The sequence below is a fragment of the Zophobas morio genome, unplaced genomic scaffold, assembly GCF_036711695.1.
Source record: "Zophobas morio isolate AGI-343-1 ecotype UQ-CSIRO unplaced genomic scaffold, CSIRO_AGI_Zmor_V1 ptg000006l, whole genome shotgun sequence".
NCBI lineage: Eukaryota > Metazoa > Arthropoda > Insecta > Coleoptera > Tenebrionidae > Zophobas > Zophobas morio.
This window is the reverse complement of record NW_026972111.1, coordinates 11,486,149-11,502,394: the sequence shown is the minus strand read 5'-3', so window position 1 is coordinate 11,502,394 and position 16,246 is coordinate 11,486,149. Positions and strand designations below refer to the sequence as shown.

The following is a 16,246-nucleotide window of genomic DNA, read 5'->3' as shown; positions in this document are numbered from 1 at the left end:
TTACTAGCTAACTATTAATGATTGAAGCATGTTTGGGTTGGCAATTCTGAATTATTGGTAGCAATGTTAACATGCCAGTTACAGTTGTGAATGTTGACATGAACGCGCTTAAAAAACAATAAGAAGATGGCAGCTAGTGAATTGGTGGCCAAACTTTCACATTGACATTAGGTAAAGTTTTAAATATGTTGCCAACCTGACAAAAAAGCATAAACATTAATAGTCGCTCGATAGTTTCGTGTACCTCGGGCAGTTTCGCAGGTGCTTGAGTTCGCCATAATGTCTCGATCCCGAAAACGCCGACGGCTAAATCTTTTATTAAGAGCGAATCCCGTGTCCGGGCCATTGTAGCTTCGGCGGGCGTGGTGCTGACATAAATCCAAGGTGGTTCTGTGAACATGTCCGTGCATTACAGACTAGTACAGGTGCAGACTCCACATGTACAGTGTTCATCTCTGGTATCTATGACGAGTATCGCACACGAAAGGCTGCCATAACAAGTAGTATATAATAAAATTATTGAAATACCCAGAGTAACGCACTATGTCCACTGGGTGGTGCCAATGTGGGTTACATAATGACGGATGCGTATATACCTGGTCGCCGATGTATGCTCTACTGGATTGGTCAGCGGTGGGGCATTGCGGTGGTGTCGACATTTGAATGTATTTGTGATACATAACTAGTGAACCTCGTTACGTCGAATTTTTGCAATGACGTCCTTCGGCAGCTCGCGGTTGGGGCGCCTGTAGAGTTTCACCTCCCTTTCCACTTTTCTAATCCGTTTGGCCTGGTCTTCGGTCCTAAGGGTGTGGGCTTTCCGCCTTCGGTACTCGTCGATGCCGCAGATTGTTGTGGAGAAACGCAACCGGGTATTGGAGAGCACAACGGCGACGACGACGGTGACGGCGATGGCGATACGACATATCTGCTTGCCCGAGATGTTGAGGGCTGGGGCTCTTGTAGTCGCGCCGGCATGGTCGCAGCCAGTATGGTATCATAGAGCGCGACATTGGCAGCAGTGGGCACCTGTCAGTACATACGTGGAGTAGAATACGTCGTATAAGTTTGCAATATGAATATTCAATATGTCTTTGTAGTGTAGTGCTTAACGTGTGAAAGGCTGGTGTTATACAGTGTTTCTATAATTGATTGTAGGGTCGAAGTAGATCATGGAAATGTGCCGCCTTTCAGTTTTAGACTTTACTAAATGCCCAAGGACGCATGACAAATACCACACGTATTTGTATAACTGGTTGCCTAAATCCTTCATATCTTATTAAAAAATATATAAAACCAATTCATTACAATAAAAAGCAACAAATTTATTGCAGTTAAACATCACAGTAAATGTTGAAAATGTTCAGCATTTTGTTCAAGGCACATGTTCACTGTCTTTTTCATTTCAAAAATGTTCTGTAATCCTCCCATTGTTCACTTTCATGTTGCAACAGGAACTCCTGACTGCTGAGGAAATTTTGTCAAAGATGTTTGCGAATTCTGCTCAAATCGTCTCAAATCATCAACAACTTCCTCAGATACTGAAAGTCTTTCAGGACATTTCCCTTTGTTGACACCGCCAGTTCGAACAAATCTGTTGATTACATCTCTAATGTGAGCCTCTAAGGATGGTTCTTAAATTATTAAATCACGGTATTTTGCCAGATATTCTTGCTTACAAGCGGTTACAGAATGCAAACACTCTTTGTTTACGGATGTCCCATTGCGATAGCAAGACAACAATGAAAGTGTCTTGTTCAACAGAATAAACAATTTTTGCGGTTTTCGCTTCCTAGCACAAAAACAACATTTTCGTACGCAACACCAAGAGTTTTGAAAACGACTGTTTTTTTGTTTTGAGCTTGGATGAACGAGAATTACTACATAACTCTGAATTACAATTCACACTTGAAAAATGATAAAACAAAAAAACGATGACTACATGACAGGTTACAAATGACATTAATGACAAGTGAGCATTGTCACAATGAGGCATAATTTCAGCGAAGCGGGATTTTAAAAATCCGTGGCCAACTACGCCTGTATAAAAGCCCTGTACAAGCGCAATGTAGTCGATATCAGCGTCCAGAATAGGCTAGATATGCACTCGACATGTCGAGTTATATTTTGTCCATTTTTTCTTAATATACGAAGTCGTCTTTACCCAATAACTATCCTGTTGTAGAAAGAAAACTCTATATATTATGAAAAAACAATAAAAATGAAGCCCCACCCACCCGCCCCGATCTCAATTGTGATGACTTTTTCATTCCTAATCAGACCGGTGACATCAATATTTCTCTAAAAAATTTTACCCTTTAAAAACATATTTCATCTGGTAATTTCTTCTAGAGAAATGAAGATTTTGCAACTAAACTCCGCCCTTCAGCTCACGATGAATAAACTATTCATCACAATTTAGAAGGGGTGGGTGAGCGGGGCTTACATTTTGTCCATTTTTTTCTTAATATACGAAGTCGTCTATTTCCAACAAGAAACTGAACACATGTTTAACTATCCTGTTGTAGAAAGAAAACTCTATATATTAAGAAAAAACAAAAAAATATTAAGCCCCACCCACCCGCCCCAATCTCAATTGTGGTAAATTTTTAAAGGCGGAGTTTATTTGTAACATCAATATTTCTCTAAAAAATTCTGCCCTTTTAAAAACATCTTTTATATGGTAATTTCATGCAGAGAAATGAGGATTTTGCAACTAAACTCCGCCCTTCAGCTCACGATGAATAAAATATTCATCACAATAGAGAATCGGTGGGTGGGCGGGGCTTATATTTTGTCTATTTTTTCTTAGTATATGAAGTCTTCTTTTCCTAACAAGAAACTGACAATATGTGTAACTATCTTGTTGTATAAAAAATTCTATATAGCAAGAAAAAATAAAAAAATATTAAGCCCCACCCACCCGCCCGATCTCAATTGTGATCATTTTTTTATTCCTAATCAGACCGGTGACATCAATATTTCTCTAAAAAATTTTACCCTTTAAAAACGTATTTCATATGGTAATTTCTTCTAGAGAAATGAAGATTTTGCAACTAAACTCCGCCCTATATTTTGTCCATTTTTTCTTAATAGTCGAAGTCCTCTTTTCCGAACAAGTAGTAGAACTAGTAACATGCGGCGAGGTCAGGTATAGAACGGGTGGTTGAATGATTGAGTGAGTCACAAAGTACTCGGTCAGTGTAGAATTGGGTTAACGTATCGCTGACGTCCAAGGGTGTTCAGAATTTCCGTTGTGGAGGTTGTCGTGTGGTCGGGTTTTAGCACGGTTCGTGTGTCCATTAACGAAGGTTAGGCTTACCAGTTTTCGTTTTTTCGGTGGTAGAGCTAATGCTTCTTGGGATTGGCCTAGTGATGTCCCCGAAGAAGTAGTATGGTCTACTGGACATGCAAGCACTGCGCGGACTCCTTTGCCTCGTCGAAGTCTTTGCACTTCGTCTAAGGTCTCTGTCAAACAGTATCTGGATTACCACGTATCAGTACATGCATTGCACTAAATTAAGCGTCCTTTTCAAACTAAGTACAATGACATTAACATAATGTCAAAATTTCTATTCGTTTTCAGGATATACAGCCGCGGCAGTTCATCGCAAACACCTATGTATATATCTTGACAGATGCGTTTAATGCACAATAGTGTAGACAAATAATAGACAATTAACGAAACCACGTTCCGTAGAACGTACAGCACGCAAAAAGTAAAAAAACTGTTATACCTATGGAAACATAAATATAATGCAGTGTCCCTATTGGCGATTGTGTACCCTAACGTAAAATACGTTGTACGGAACGTAATTTCGCTAATTGTCTAATATCTGCGTCGTTATGTAAATAATCAACCTTTCGAGTAAGCTTTGTACTTTTATAGGATTAAATAAGTAATCCAATTCTTTTATTCTATTAGCTACATTGTACTGGCAATTAATTTATACTCCTATTTATAATTAGTTCCCAAAGTATATTATGCGTCATTGGAAAGGTACATTTTGCGCTGTGGTCTGAATTCATTACACTTCGACCACTTGTTACGGTAGTTACACCGGGTTAATCTAATGTATGTTTGGAAGTGGTACTTACCACCCACCCACAAAGAATGGTGACCCAACGGATCCAGCCTTCCCTATTTTGGCATTTATACGGGCCCTGAATATGGGAAAACAAGTTTTGTACATACGTTCACTAAGGGGATGATGTCCTCAACTTTGGAACGTACAAAGACTACAGCCGCATATATCTATAACGCATAGATATTAATAATAATCGTTAACAAGTCGTACCGAACGCGTCTGCACTCATTACTTACCTTGCTCGATTTACCAGTGTTAAGCGGGATATCATAATCGTGAGATTTTTTTGGTGTCCGAGGGTGTGTTTTTTGATGTACACTGATTCGTTCTCTTTTCTTTGGTACACACATCGCTACAGTTCAACCGCTCTGAGATGGCGAGTCCCGGCGCATTCCGAACTCGGCTTCGGTCATAGTCGAGAAGCAGCTTTACAATTCAGTGGTGTAGTGATGTTACGGTTCACGCCGGAGGCAATGGTCGTGTATAAGTGTAAATATGTTATTTACTAAGCCTCTGGATTCTTTTCTATTTCCTGCCGTGGGTTTGCCACCTCGCATTCAGGCTCTCGTCATCTAAGAGCGGTTTAATTGTACTTCATAATATCTTTTGCTATACAGGCTAAAATCTTTAATTTGTAATAGTAATAGGCTAATAGTGTTGTGTTATTTTCATCATGATGAGTTGGGTGAAAAGTATGTATTTTCGCACTATTTTTTGTGAATATTGCTTCGTCCTGACAGCAACTTCTCAATGAACTTTTTTATTTTTTTGGCAGATCCATTCACAAAAGCATATTCTGTGTGAAGGTCTTCAGGTTTCAAATGCTGAACCCGTTGTATGTGGTAAGGGTACAAACCTTGTGTATGTGGAATTCTCCATATCACAAATGGCGAAACTTCCACTGGGTATAATAATCGTCTAATTCTTATCTCTCGATTGTCTTAAAATTTGCCGTTTTCTCGTAGATGCTAAACAACGTTTCGTGGTATAAACATTGCGCTACCAGGAAATTTCCTAACGCTTGCTCGTATATTAGGACTATCATATTTTTTCAAGATTAAAAGTTACGAAAAATTACTTAAACGTCGTATGCTTTTATGATCATTGTTCTTAAGCAAGTATTTTTCAATTTTACCGTTTTTATAATTAATTATATTTGTTACTATGGTATTCGCGTTTATTTCTCACTGTTCTACATTATTTACATTTTGTAAATAATGTTTGCAATTAATTTTGTTTAGGAAACTAAAGGATTTTTATTAGAGCAATTTTTGGTGTGTTGTTACAATAAATCATGACCAATGACCATAAAAAGGTTTCTTTGCGATTCAAAAACACCTTTCATGACGAGAAGTAGTATTGGGCTTAAAACGGACCCTTGGGTCACACTAGATAATACCTTCGCCTTGGTTGAGAAAACTAAACTTATTTTTATGTTAAAACTACAGTCTACTACAGTTTATGATGAGGAACTTGATTTAAAGTATTGTCTAAATCTAAATAAATGGTGTCAACGAGCATATTTACTTCTAAAGATAACGTCCATTTATTTAGATACTGATGGACCTTTTAGGCAACAACCCAAGCTGTTTTAATAAAATAATGCCCTTCTCGTGCAAGAATCGAAAGAGATTCCTCCATAATATTACAATAGACAGATGTGGAGTGGTCCATATTCTCTAATGGGCCAATTTCAAGTTGGATTTACAATTTCACAAGTTCCCGTTGCCATGGAAGATGCGATGACAACAGTCGCGATAACAAATCAAATTGCGAATCGCAACAACTGTCATCGCAATTATCATAGCAACGGCACTTGCAATTTCGCAAATCCAACTTAAAATTACCCCTTAAGTTTATATGGTAGCATTATAGTTTCTAACACTAGTAAAAGGATGACAGAGATATATTGCTTTACAGTTAATTTTGTTGAATTATTATCATTAATAATTATAAAATAATTTTGACTAAAACTTACTATAAAAATACTATAAAGTACATATAAATAATTTAATAAAATTCATTTGATCCAAATGTTGGAATAGTCATTTAAATGATCTTTATAGTACTAAGAACGGTTTCTAGGAATATCAAACAGATGGGATACAAGAGTTTCAGAAAGCATCGTGCGCAAAAATTGAAGCCTGAGGACGACTTCTTACGTACGGAGTTTTGCGAGAATCTGGGCCGCTGGAGGCTTTTTGAGGAATATTTGTTTCATTGACGAAATGTCCATTTGGTATTTTTACGTAAGTTATAATCGTCAGAATCATCGAATTTGTGCATTACAGAACCCTTAAGAGGTTCATGAGCATCGAGATTAGTGGCGTGCAACTGTCAATGTGTGGCTGGCGCTTCTAGGGCATCATGTGTTTGTTCATCGAATATGGATTGAATGCTCAGCAGTGGCGGCTCGTGAAGTTTTCTTCAGAGGAGGCTCAAATTTGAAAAGCACTACTTTTTATATCTTTCATTATCTGAATAATTTTTTTTGCCATCTTCACGGAAAGAACACTCCTGCATTGATAGATAAACTATTGCATCGATTAGTCTTTTTAAAATTGCCCTATTTTCACCAACTTTCTCGTTATAGTTCTCAATATCCCTCTTATGAGCGGAATCTAAAGTAGTAGAAGAAATATATGTCTTTCTGTGATTTTTCATGTCTTTCTACAGCTCGTGAAAAATTTTGTAAATTATTATAGACTGTTTTATCTCAGACGGAAGATTTATCAACACACACTTCCAACAGTATAATTTGTGTCTTAAAACCGAAGCCGTTAACCATTTAGTTTTATTATAATTATTTGGATGAAATGCTCTGTTGTGCTTTCTACCTGTCATTACCATTATTGGGAGTGGTGGTGTTGGTCTCCCCTTTTGTTTTATAGCTATTTTTTTATCACAATCAAAGCTACTAAATTCATTTTTTAATAGATAATTTACGTATCTGCACATGAGACTGAATTATTTTCGTTGTTCAAACTTTTAAAAAGTTGTGCTACAAATCTTTTTCGTCCCATCTGCATACTTATTAATCAGTCTTTTCAATCAGGTGTATTACCTCTTGATTGGAAAACAGCGACTGTGACTCCTATTTTTAAAGCGGGAGATAAATTTGATGCGTCAAACTATTGACCTGTAAGTTTAACATCTGTTGTGGTAAAAATTATGGAGTCGATCATTTACGATAAAACGATAAATTTTCTTATGGAATGCAAAATCATACCATGTGAACAGCATGGTTTTTGGCCGGGAAAATCTATAAATACCAATATGTTATGCTGCCTTGATGAGTGGACCCGGGCTCTTGATATGGGCAAAAGTGTTGATGTGGCATATTTTGATTTTTCGAAGGCCTTAGACCGTGTACCTAGACGATACTTATTATATAAGTTACGATATTTTGGAATACAAGGTAAACTTCTTCGTTGTATCGATGCTTTCCTTACTGATCGCTCTTTTAACGTAAAAATAGGAGGTGCTTTGAGTGTTGCAGTTCAAGTAATTAGTAGTGTACCTCAAGGGTCGGTACCACTTCTTTTTCTAGTTTATACCGCTGACCTGAAGTTCTCTATAAACTCTCACTTTGCAATGTACGCGGACGATCTTAAAATTTATAATGAAAGTTGCAATCAGCTTATTATGACAAATGACATCTCAGCTGTTCTTAAATGGTCAGAACAATGGGCTTTACCATTACATAGAGACAAGTGTACCATTTTATATCTAGGTTCTAAAAATTGTAAGCACACATATCGCATGGGAGGTGCGGAACTCAAAAAATTAGAATCATATATATTTAGATTTAGGTATCTTGGTAACATCTAAACTTTCATGGTCAGAGCATGTTATGCGTATCACAAAAAAAGCTAACAAGATGGTATACCTGCAAAGTAAGGCATTCTACAGTACAAATATTACGGTAGCTGTTAAATTATACAAAACTTATGTAGGACCCATAATCGAGTTTGGCCATAGTGTTTGGACACCAGTGTTACAGAAGGATGTAACTTTACTAGAAAATGTCCAGCGTCGAGCAACAGAATTACCCTTTCGACGAAATAGGCCTGGATATCTTGACAGACTATCTATGATGAAACTGCCAACGCTTGCTGAAAGACGCGTAAGAGGAGACGTTATTGCAACGTTTCAAGCACTTACGAACGTGAACTCTCCAATTAAACATTTATTCAGTTTAAATACGGACACCAGGACTAGAGGTCATAATTTCAAACTCTTGAAGGATAAATTCAACTCCACCATAACGCAGTATTTTATAACAAATAGATTGTTCGATGCATGGAATTCGTTGTCTGCTGAAGTGGTCCAGAGTCAAACGTTGCTAGGTTTTAAGGCCAAGTATGATTCCTATTGTAGTCACCAACATTTGTAATGTTTATATTTTTTTATACTGTTTGTTATTTAAGTTACAATGCATAGTAGTAATTGTACGCGGGCATAATAGGCAGCTGCCTCTGCCCGATCGTATAATAAATAATAATAATAATAATAATAATAATTCTCATTAAGTATAAGTAATATTAATATGCCGATAATACCAGCTGTTTTTAACGATCGGAAATAAAACGCAAATAAATGATACAAAAAAAACCACTCACCACTGAATAGGGAGCACGCGAAACCACCTCAATATTTTTCATATTTACACCTGTTCGCGCCAATTAATAAGAAAGAGGTAAAATTATCCGTGGGACTTGATTTGAAAAGAGATGAACTAGCCGGAGGCTAGCAGCCTGAAGGGGCACCCCGATCAACGTTTTAACCAATGCAGTACAGAATGACGATGCGTCAAGGTTACGGTTTCAATAGTAAGATGCATTCTCGGCGAAGGCTAGCCTTTACCGCTGAAGCCAACCCCGGAGTGGTGTGAATTATGATTGTAAAGCCCGGTACACACTTGAGCGCACATGCAGTGAGAACGCATGAGACGTGCGTGCGTTCTCTAGTGTGGACGGGCTTCTCACTTTTTCTCAACGCATGTACAGCAAACCCAGCAAGTGATGGCGAGCGGTGGGGGTGCGCACTTGACGCATTTGTAAACTCATCCCACCCAGCACAGTATACTAAGAGAGTTCAGTGGCGTACATAAGATTTTTTGTTAGTAAACGATGGTCTCTGCGAACCGCAAACCCGTTATTAAAAGTCAAGCTCGTGAAATTGTGTACAATGTATTTAATTATTTTAAGAATTTAAAAACTGAAACGGAATCTTTACAAGCGATTAAAGAGAAGACTTCTGAAGCAACAGGTAAGCCATATGGAAACCAAAATTAAAAAAAAAAACAGTTTTTTTTAAATAAATAGTATTGCATTGGCATATAAGTTTGTAGCATATTTGTAATTACGTGTATGTCGTGCTATAGGTGTCTCAGTAAGAACGATTGAGAGAATTGCTAAAGAAGGGAAAACGTTTGGGGAAGCTAGCGGACAGGTAAAGTTTGCCAGTCCAAGAAAAAAACGTCCCAGAAAATCGGCATGAAACATTTTCGGGGTTTAAATAGACCCATTGTATACCTGGATGAAACCTACCTGCACAGTGGTCATACTTCTTCCAAGAATTGGACAGACGACTCAACAAAAGGATTATTTTCAAATATATCCAAGGGACAACGTTTAATTATGGTACACGCAGGCGGAGACATGGGATTTATACCCAATGCTTTATTAATATTTAAGTCCGGGACGAAGAGTGGTGATTATCATTCGGAAATGAATGGTAACAACTATGGAAAGTGGCTGGAACAAAAATTGCTTCCCAATTTACCTCCAAACTCAGTGGTGGTTACGGACAACGCACCATATCACAACGTCCAAGAAAGTCCTGCTCCTACATCCAACTCTAAGAAGGCAGATATGGTTCAGTGGTTGACTGATAAGAAACTACCATTTCAGCCAACCATGTTGAAGCCGCAGTTATACGAAATCGTAAAATCGTATAAAAAACGCTATATTACATATAAATTTGATACTATATTAACAAACCATGGACACACGGTGGTACGGCTGCCCCCATACCATCCCGATCTCAATCCTATTGAGTTGATTTGGGCAACAATAAAAAATAATGTGGGCAGAAAAAATGTGACATTTAAAATGGACGACGTTCAAGAACTTGCACAACATGAATTTGCAGGTATCACGGCTGAAGAGTGGCAAAAGCGGTGTAGACATGTAGTAGAATTGGAAGACAAGTACCTAGAAAACGAAGTTTTCGTCGATAGGCAGAGTGAAGTTAATGACCTTATTATTAATTTGGAAGACAGCAGCGATAGTGACCATAGTGACCTGTACTACGACAGTGATTAAACACCATTTGCAAATTACAGTAACTATGTTTGTATGTTTTATGCATCAATAATAAATAAACTGATTTATTTCATTCTACAAATTCTGTTTGTTATTTCCAATAAATTAATTTTGCAATGAATTTTTTTGTCAACGTATTTAATTTCACAAATACTGAAGATTTCATTATATAACAAAGTGTCACGCCACTGGAACTACCCTTCCACTGCGCCCCTGTGACGTCAGCTGCGCACTTGTACCCCCACCGCTCGCCATCACTTGCTGGGTTTGCTGTATTTCTCATGAGACACTTTGAGCGGACATGAAGCGAGCCAAAACCTGTCGGTCTTTTGACACTTCTCAAAGGACTCAACGCATGCGTGTGTTCTCAGTGTGGATGCATAAGTATGTACTTTTTTTTAAATCTTTTTTGGACCAACTAAATTCAGTAGCATGCGATTTTTTTTTTAATGTTCGATATCTTCTATTACTATGGACTACAGAAAATTGGAACTATTTTTTTTACTATTATCTAGCGGCCTAATCGAGTATCGTCTATTTTTCTTTTTTAATAAAAGTTTATGAATTATGACTAATGTTGAAAGCTGCCCCTGCAATGATCACTTCATCTCACATCTTTACTTCGAATTCTGTGTGTTCGCACATACTGAGCCTTGCCGAGAACGCACGTATGTGTTTAAATAAAAATACCAAAATAGATATGGTACCTGAGAGCGCATGCACGTTCGTGTGTTCTCATTGCATGTGCGCTCCAGTGTGTACCCGGCTTAAGGGCGTAAATATAATTTTTTCGACATTTTAACCTAATATATGATGAAAGTAAATTAATCAAACAAATATTCTGAAAAGTAACAAATGTCTACAAAAATACAAATTTTTTCATTGAAAAAATTAGAGGAAGCTCAGCTCCAAAAAATAGAGGGAGCTCAGCCTTTTCTGTCTCCTCTGAGGAGCCGCCACTGATGCTCGGACGACAATATGCTAACTCAGCAAATACTTTCTGGGATTCGAAAGATGATGCTGGCAGGTCATTTAGATGCAGGACGGAGTCCCGAACCATACAGTTCTCATAAATGTTAGTTATTTGAACCAGTATTTTTGGATTGCATTCGTATTTTTGGCCTGCTCGTTCCTCGGATTTAAATCCCTGTGATTTTTTCTTTGGGCGTTTCTTCATGATCGTCTGTATTCAAATAATACCAACTATGCAAACAAAGACGCGCTAAAATATGTAATCCAACAATATTGCCTTCTGATTGCAGTTCAAATACTGATCAACACGCTCAGGAGTTTTGAAGGGCGACCTTTTTAAGCAATTCTTGTAAATACTGCAATACTTTTATTTAAATGCCTTCTTTATTAAAAGATTCTTTTCAAAACCACCAGCTGTTGTTTTAATGATAAATCTTATAATTACATGATAAGAAGAAGCAGGCCCTCGCTTTTTCACTTAATGGCAATGGAATTTTAATGAGATTTTAGTAATAAAAATAAAATATTTTTTTCAAATATTGTTTTGTCCTACAATAATCATCACACTGAACAAAATAATTCCATTTGCATTGTTCACTGATAGCTTGACGGGACCCCAGGACGTGTTCATGATGCTGCCGATAGAGGCATTGAGGAATACGAGCTGCTCGAAGGGCTTCATCTCGGGCTTCTTGGATATGGCCTGAGTGTAAGCGGAGATGGCTCGTATGCACCGATAAGGGACCAATTTGTGCATTTATTCCGTTTAATTTGTCCTTCAATAATCATCACACTTGATAAAATAGTTCAATTTGAGTTGTTCTGAGTGGGAATCGAGAAATAATTTCTAAATTCACTTTGGAATTTCGATTTTCCATGGCTAACCCAAAAACGCGATCGTCGAACTGAGACAGTGAATGGGCGCAATGCAACGATCTGAAAAAAATGCTGGTCGATAGCCCTCGTTTACCTCCACAAATACATCGTTCAATAACAGCTTTAAAGTGGTTTGGGGAGATATTATGAAATAAAAACCAATTCCCCATGTTAATTTCTTATGTTCAAACTTGGATGCGGCACCCTGTATAAATAACTCTAATTCGCGGTATGCACAAAAGTGTAACGACACGCCTCTGCGACATCCCCTCTTGGAAATTTGATATCACTTTAATTTTATTAAAATAACTAATCGGTGGCATACTCGGGGTTAAATTAAATTTTGTAATATTTACGTCAGTCAACATGATAATTCATCACGGAAACAAAACACCGACTACAGTGAATTTTTGTGAATTTACGTGAATTGTGTGGACAAAATTTACTGTCTCCAACTGTAACATGTCTGTAACATCATTCGCGCTCCTAAGAGTTATTCAGGACTTGCATTCATGCAAATATTGTCTAGCACTGTTCAAAGCGCATATCGCTTGTGGGTGCACAACCGACAGCCTACATATTAAACAGCATCTGTTTTACATCTGTGTAGTAGACTGTAGAGACAACATAATTTGAGTCTGCCGAACCCGAGGATTATACGTCAGAAACTACTTTAACATACTAGAACAATAAAATCATTTTATTGGCCAGAAATAATAAAAATAAAAATAAAGAGCAAATTCTTTGGTGAGGCACTGTCTCACCTGCCTCAAATCAAGCTGCCCTTGCTGATACCCTAAATTTTGGATGGTAGATAATAAATCGTACTCAACCCAGACAACGCTGTTTCGTAATCCAACGTCACGCGACCGTTGGCCATTACACCCTTCCATTTCCTACATGAAAGTCCGGGTTTAATAAAAAAAATTCAAGGTCACTTGTCAGATTTAATAAATTACTTAAGTAATCTTAACCCTAATCAGTCATTTGTTGAAACGCAGTCTTGGAAAAAGGCCCCTTGAAGTTCGTCAGCAGATAAAACTGTCCTCGGGTTCGACTACAAAAAAAGTAAAGAAGTCAGAAAAAAGATTGATAGGGGGCGCGACTATTACTTGTTATTGGCGTAGCCCATCACACTGTCTTTCGTAAAATTGCACTTCTTGTTGGGTCCTCGCCAAGTCTGGCATCGTGTTGCCGGAAACGCGTCCGGGTTCACCACAGATTCAGCGTACAGTTTCCAGGCCCTCACGTGACTGCAGCCAACTAAAAATAAAAATTTGTCGGGGTTATTATATGGGTCGGCCTCACAGACATGGGAATCAATCTAGAAGCCATCCATCAAACCAAAGAGCGGAGCTATCGCACGATCCGCTGAGCTTTTGTCGTCGGTTAAGATAGCCGTAAAAGGAATCTTTGTGCGGAATCGAAAATATTTGGATTTGGAGTTGACTGTGAATAACAGACTACTATAGAGCTAAAATATTTTCGATTGTATAGTGCGTTATGTCAATAGTTTGTTTTCATTGAAGCTAAATGTAATTCGACTTAAATTGCTCTTGTACTAAGTAGAATTTTCATAATAGATGTTGTTCGTAACTCGTAGTGGATGTCTAGGGGACGAAAATTTATTATTGATATTCAGTTTAGATTCTTCCCGTGCCTGTGGCTAGTCTGCGTTAATTACAAATTTGATCTACTAGTCGAAGCTGGACCAAGTAACTGGGCTGACATCCGGGCTGCAGGGCTCGGCCTCCGTTTGGGTAGAAATCGGCATGACCCACTGGGATGGGTAGGCCCAAGACGCCGGCGTCGGTGTGGATAACGTCGATGTAATCAGCGTCGGTGCGTGATATGCGCCTCGAAGAATCTGCAAGTGGGCATTATATGGTTTCGTTATAATTGCTTCGAACGGCTTCTAATAAAATGTGTCTTCTGATAAAAACTTTTAAAAACATATGACAAACATTAATTGATGAAAAAGTCGACGTGGATGGATACAGGAAGGTGTGAAGAAGCGAAACAAACAAAAAATAGAAAGAAATAATAAAAAAGAATCTGATGCAAAAGTTACTGTGAAAAGTGCTTTGGAACAGGAAGTGTTTTCGAACGGAACATTAATGGTGCAACATTTTCTGAAAGTATAGTATTTTACAAACTCTAATATTATACTGCACTTTAACTCCAATAGCGAGCCGATTACTACTTAGTAGCTCCTGTCGAGAAAATATTTTTTCAGTGAGGATATTGTCAAATCTACGTTTCCTAACCATTCCTGACGTTAGTATGATCTAGAACCTATTTTTTACATTTGTGTCTATAAAGTAAAAACCTGTGGCGTAAATAACAACTCCGAAAAATTGAAAAATGGTAAATTGAAAAATAAAAAAAAAATAATTGGATTATCGAAAAATCGAAAAAATAGAAAAACCTTTCGGAAAGCCAAAAAATCGAAAATTGAAAAATCGAAAAACTGAAGAATGGAATTAAAAATTTAAGAAGTCGAAAATCAAAAGCTCGAGAAGCAAAAAATCGAAAAGTAACAAATTGAAAAGTCTAAAAACTAAAGATTGAAAAAATTAAAAATTCTAAGATTCAAAAAACTGAAAATCGGGAATTAAAATTATCGAAAATTTGAAAAATAGAAGAATTAAAAATTGAAAAATCGAGAAATCAAAAAGGATATAAATTGAAAATCAAAAAATCGAAAATTCCATGAATCAAATCTTCGGAAAAACGGAAATGAAAAATCTAAAAATCGGGAATCGAAAAACCGAAAAACCAAACATTTGAAAATCGAGAAATTGAAATTTAAAAAATTCGAATATCAAAAAATCGAAAATTGGAACAGTATCAATCGAAATTTCTAAAACTGAAAATCTGAAAAATCAAAAATCGAAAAACGGAGAAATCGAAACATCGAAAAATTGAAGCATCGAGAAATTGAAACATCAAAAGACCGCGAAATGGAAACATCAAAGGCCCGAAAAATCGAGAAAATGAAAAGTCGAGATGTCGAGGAATTGACAAACCCAAAAATCTGAAGTTCAAATATCGAAAACTTGAAAAATCGAGAAAACATTAAAAAATCGTAAAATTGAAAAATCTAAAATGTAAGATTTAAAACAAGCAAAAAATCGAAAATTTGAAAAATCGAAGAATTAAAAAATTGAAAAATCGAGGTATGCATCAAAAAGGAAATAAATTGAAAATTCGATGAATCAAATATTCGGAAAAACGAAAATCGGAAATCTAAAAATCCAAAAAACGAAAAATCAAAATTTGAAAATCGAGATTTCGAAAAATGCAAAAATCCAAGAAAGAAGGAAGTCGAAAATTGAAAAAACTAAAAACAAAGAATCGAAAAATCGAAAAATGGAAAAATTGAAAAATGGAGAAATTGAAATTAAAAAAATTGTGAATACGAAAAAATCGAAGATTGGAAAAACGTATAAATCGACATTTCGAAAACTGAAAATTACAAAAAAAAAGGCTGAAAAGTCAAAAATCGAAAAATCGTCATGAATAGACCGAAAAATCGAGAAAACGAAAAATCTAAAATTAATATGTCAATAAATTGAAAAATCGTGCAATGGAAAAATTCCAAAAATTAAAGGTCTCGAAAGGTGAGAAATCCAAAACATGAAAAATCAAGAAATAGAATAATTTTAAACTTTGAAAAACTGAGAAGGCAAGAAATGAAAATTTCGAAAAATCGTAAAATCGAAAAATTAGAAAACTAAAAAATCGTGAAATCGAAATATTGAAAAATCTAAAAATTTAGGATTCAAAAAATCGAAAGATCGAAAAAATGAAAAATTAAAAAAAAATGGGCAATCGAGAAATCGAAAAATCTGAAATTTAAATAATCGAAAAATCAAAAAATTGAAACAAAAAGTTGAGGAACTGCAAAATCCCAAAACTGAAATCTAGAAAAATTGGGAAATCGAAAAATTGAAAAATCGAAAGTCGAGCAATTGGAAA

At 36.6% G+C, this 16,246-nt stretch overlaps 2 protein-coding genes and 1 long non-coding RNA gene across 5 annotated transcripts in view; 1 reads left to right on the top strand and 2 right to left on the bottom strand.

The window, feature by feature from the left end:
* The window catches only part of LOC135123614 (uncharacterized), a 132,688-nt gene that overhangs the window by 42,224 nt on the left and 74,218 nt on the right, over positions 1 to 16,246 (top strand). The window lies entirely within an intron of this gene.
* On the bottom strand, positions 706 to 4,461 carry LOC135123109 (uncharacterized). The gene is made up of 4 exons (XR_010279542.1): positions 4,325 to 4,461; positions 4,099 to 4,255; positions 3,323 to 3,468; positions 706 to 1,029 (listed from the first exon to the last, which is right to left on the bottom strand). It is a non-coding gene; the product is annotated as an uncharacterized LOC135123109 (long non-coding RNA).
* LOC135123108 (pancreatic triacylglycerol lipase) overlaps positions 13,214 to 16,246 on the bottom strand; it is a 42,843-nt gene continuing 39,810 nt past the window's right edge. Inside the window, exons 4-6 of the mRNA XM_064047623.1 lie at positions 13,950 to 14,132; positions 13,378 to 13,528; positions 13,214 to 13,322 (exon numbers count right to left, since the gene is read on the bottom strand). Of these exons, the coding sequence (XP_063903693.1) occupies positions 13,241 to 13,322; positions 13,378 to 13,528; positions 13,950 to 14,132 (416 nt within the window). The 3' untranslated portion in view covers positions 13,214 to 13,240. The remainder of the gene's footprint in view (positions 13,323 to 13,377; positions 13,529 to 13,949; positions 14,133 to 16,246) is intronic.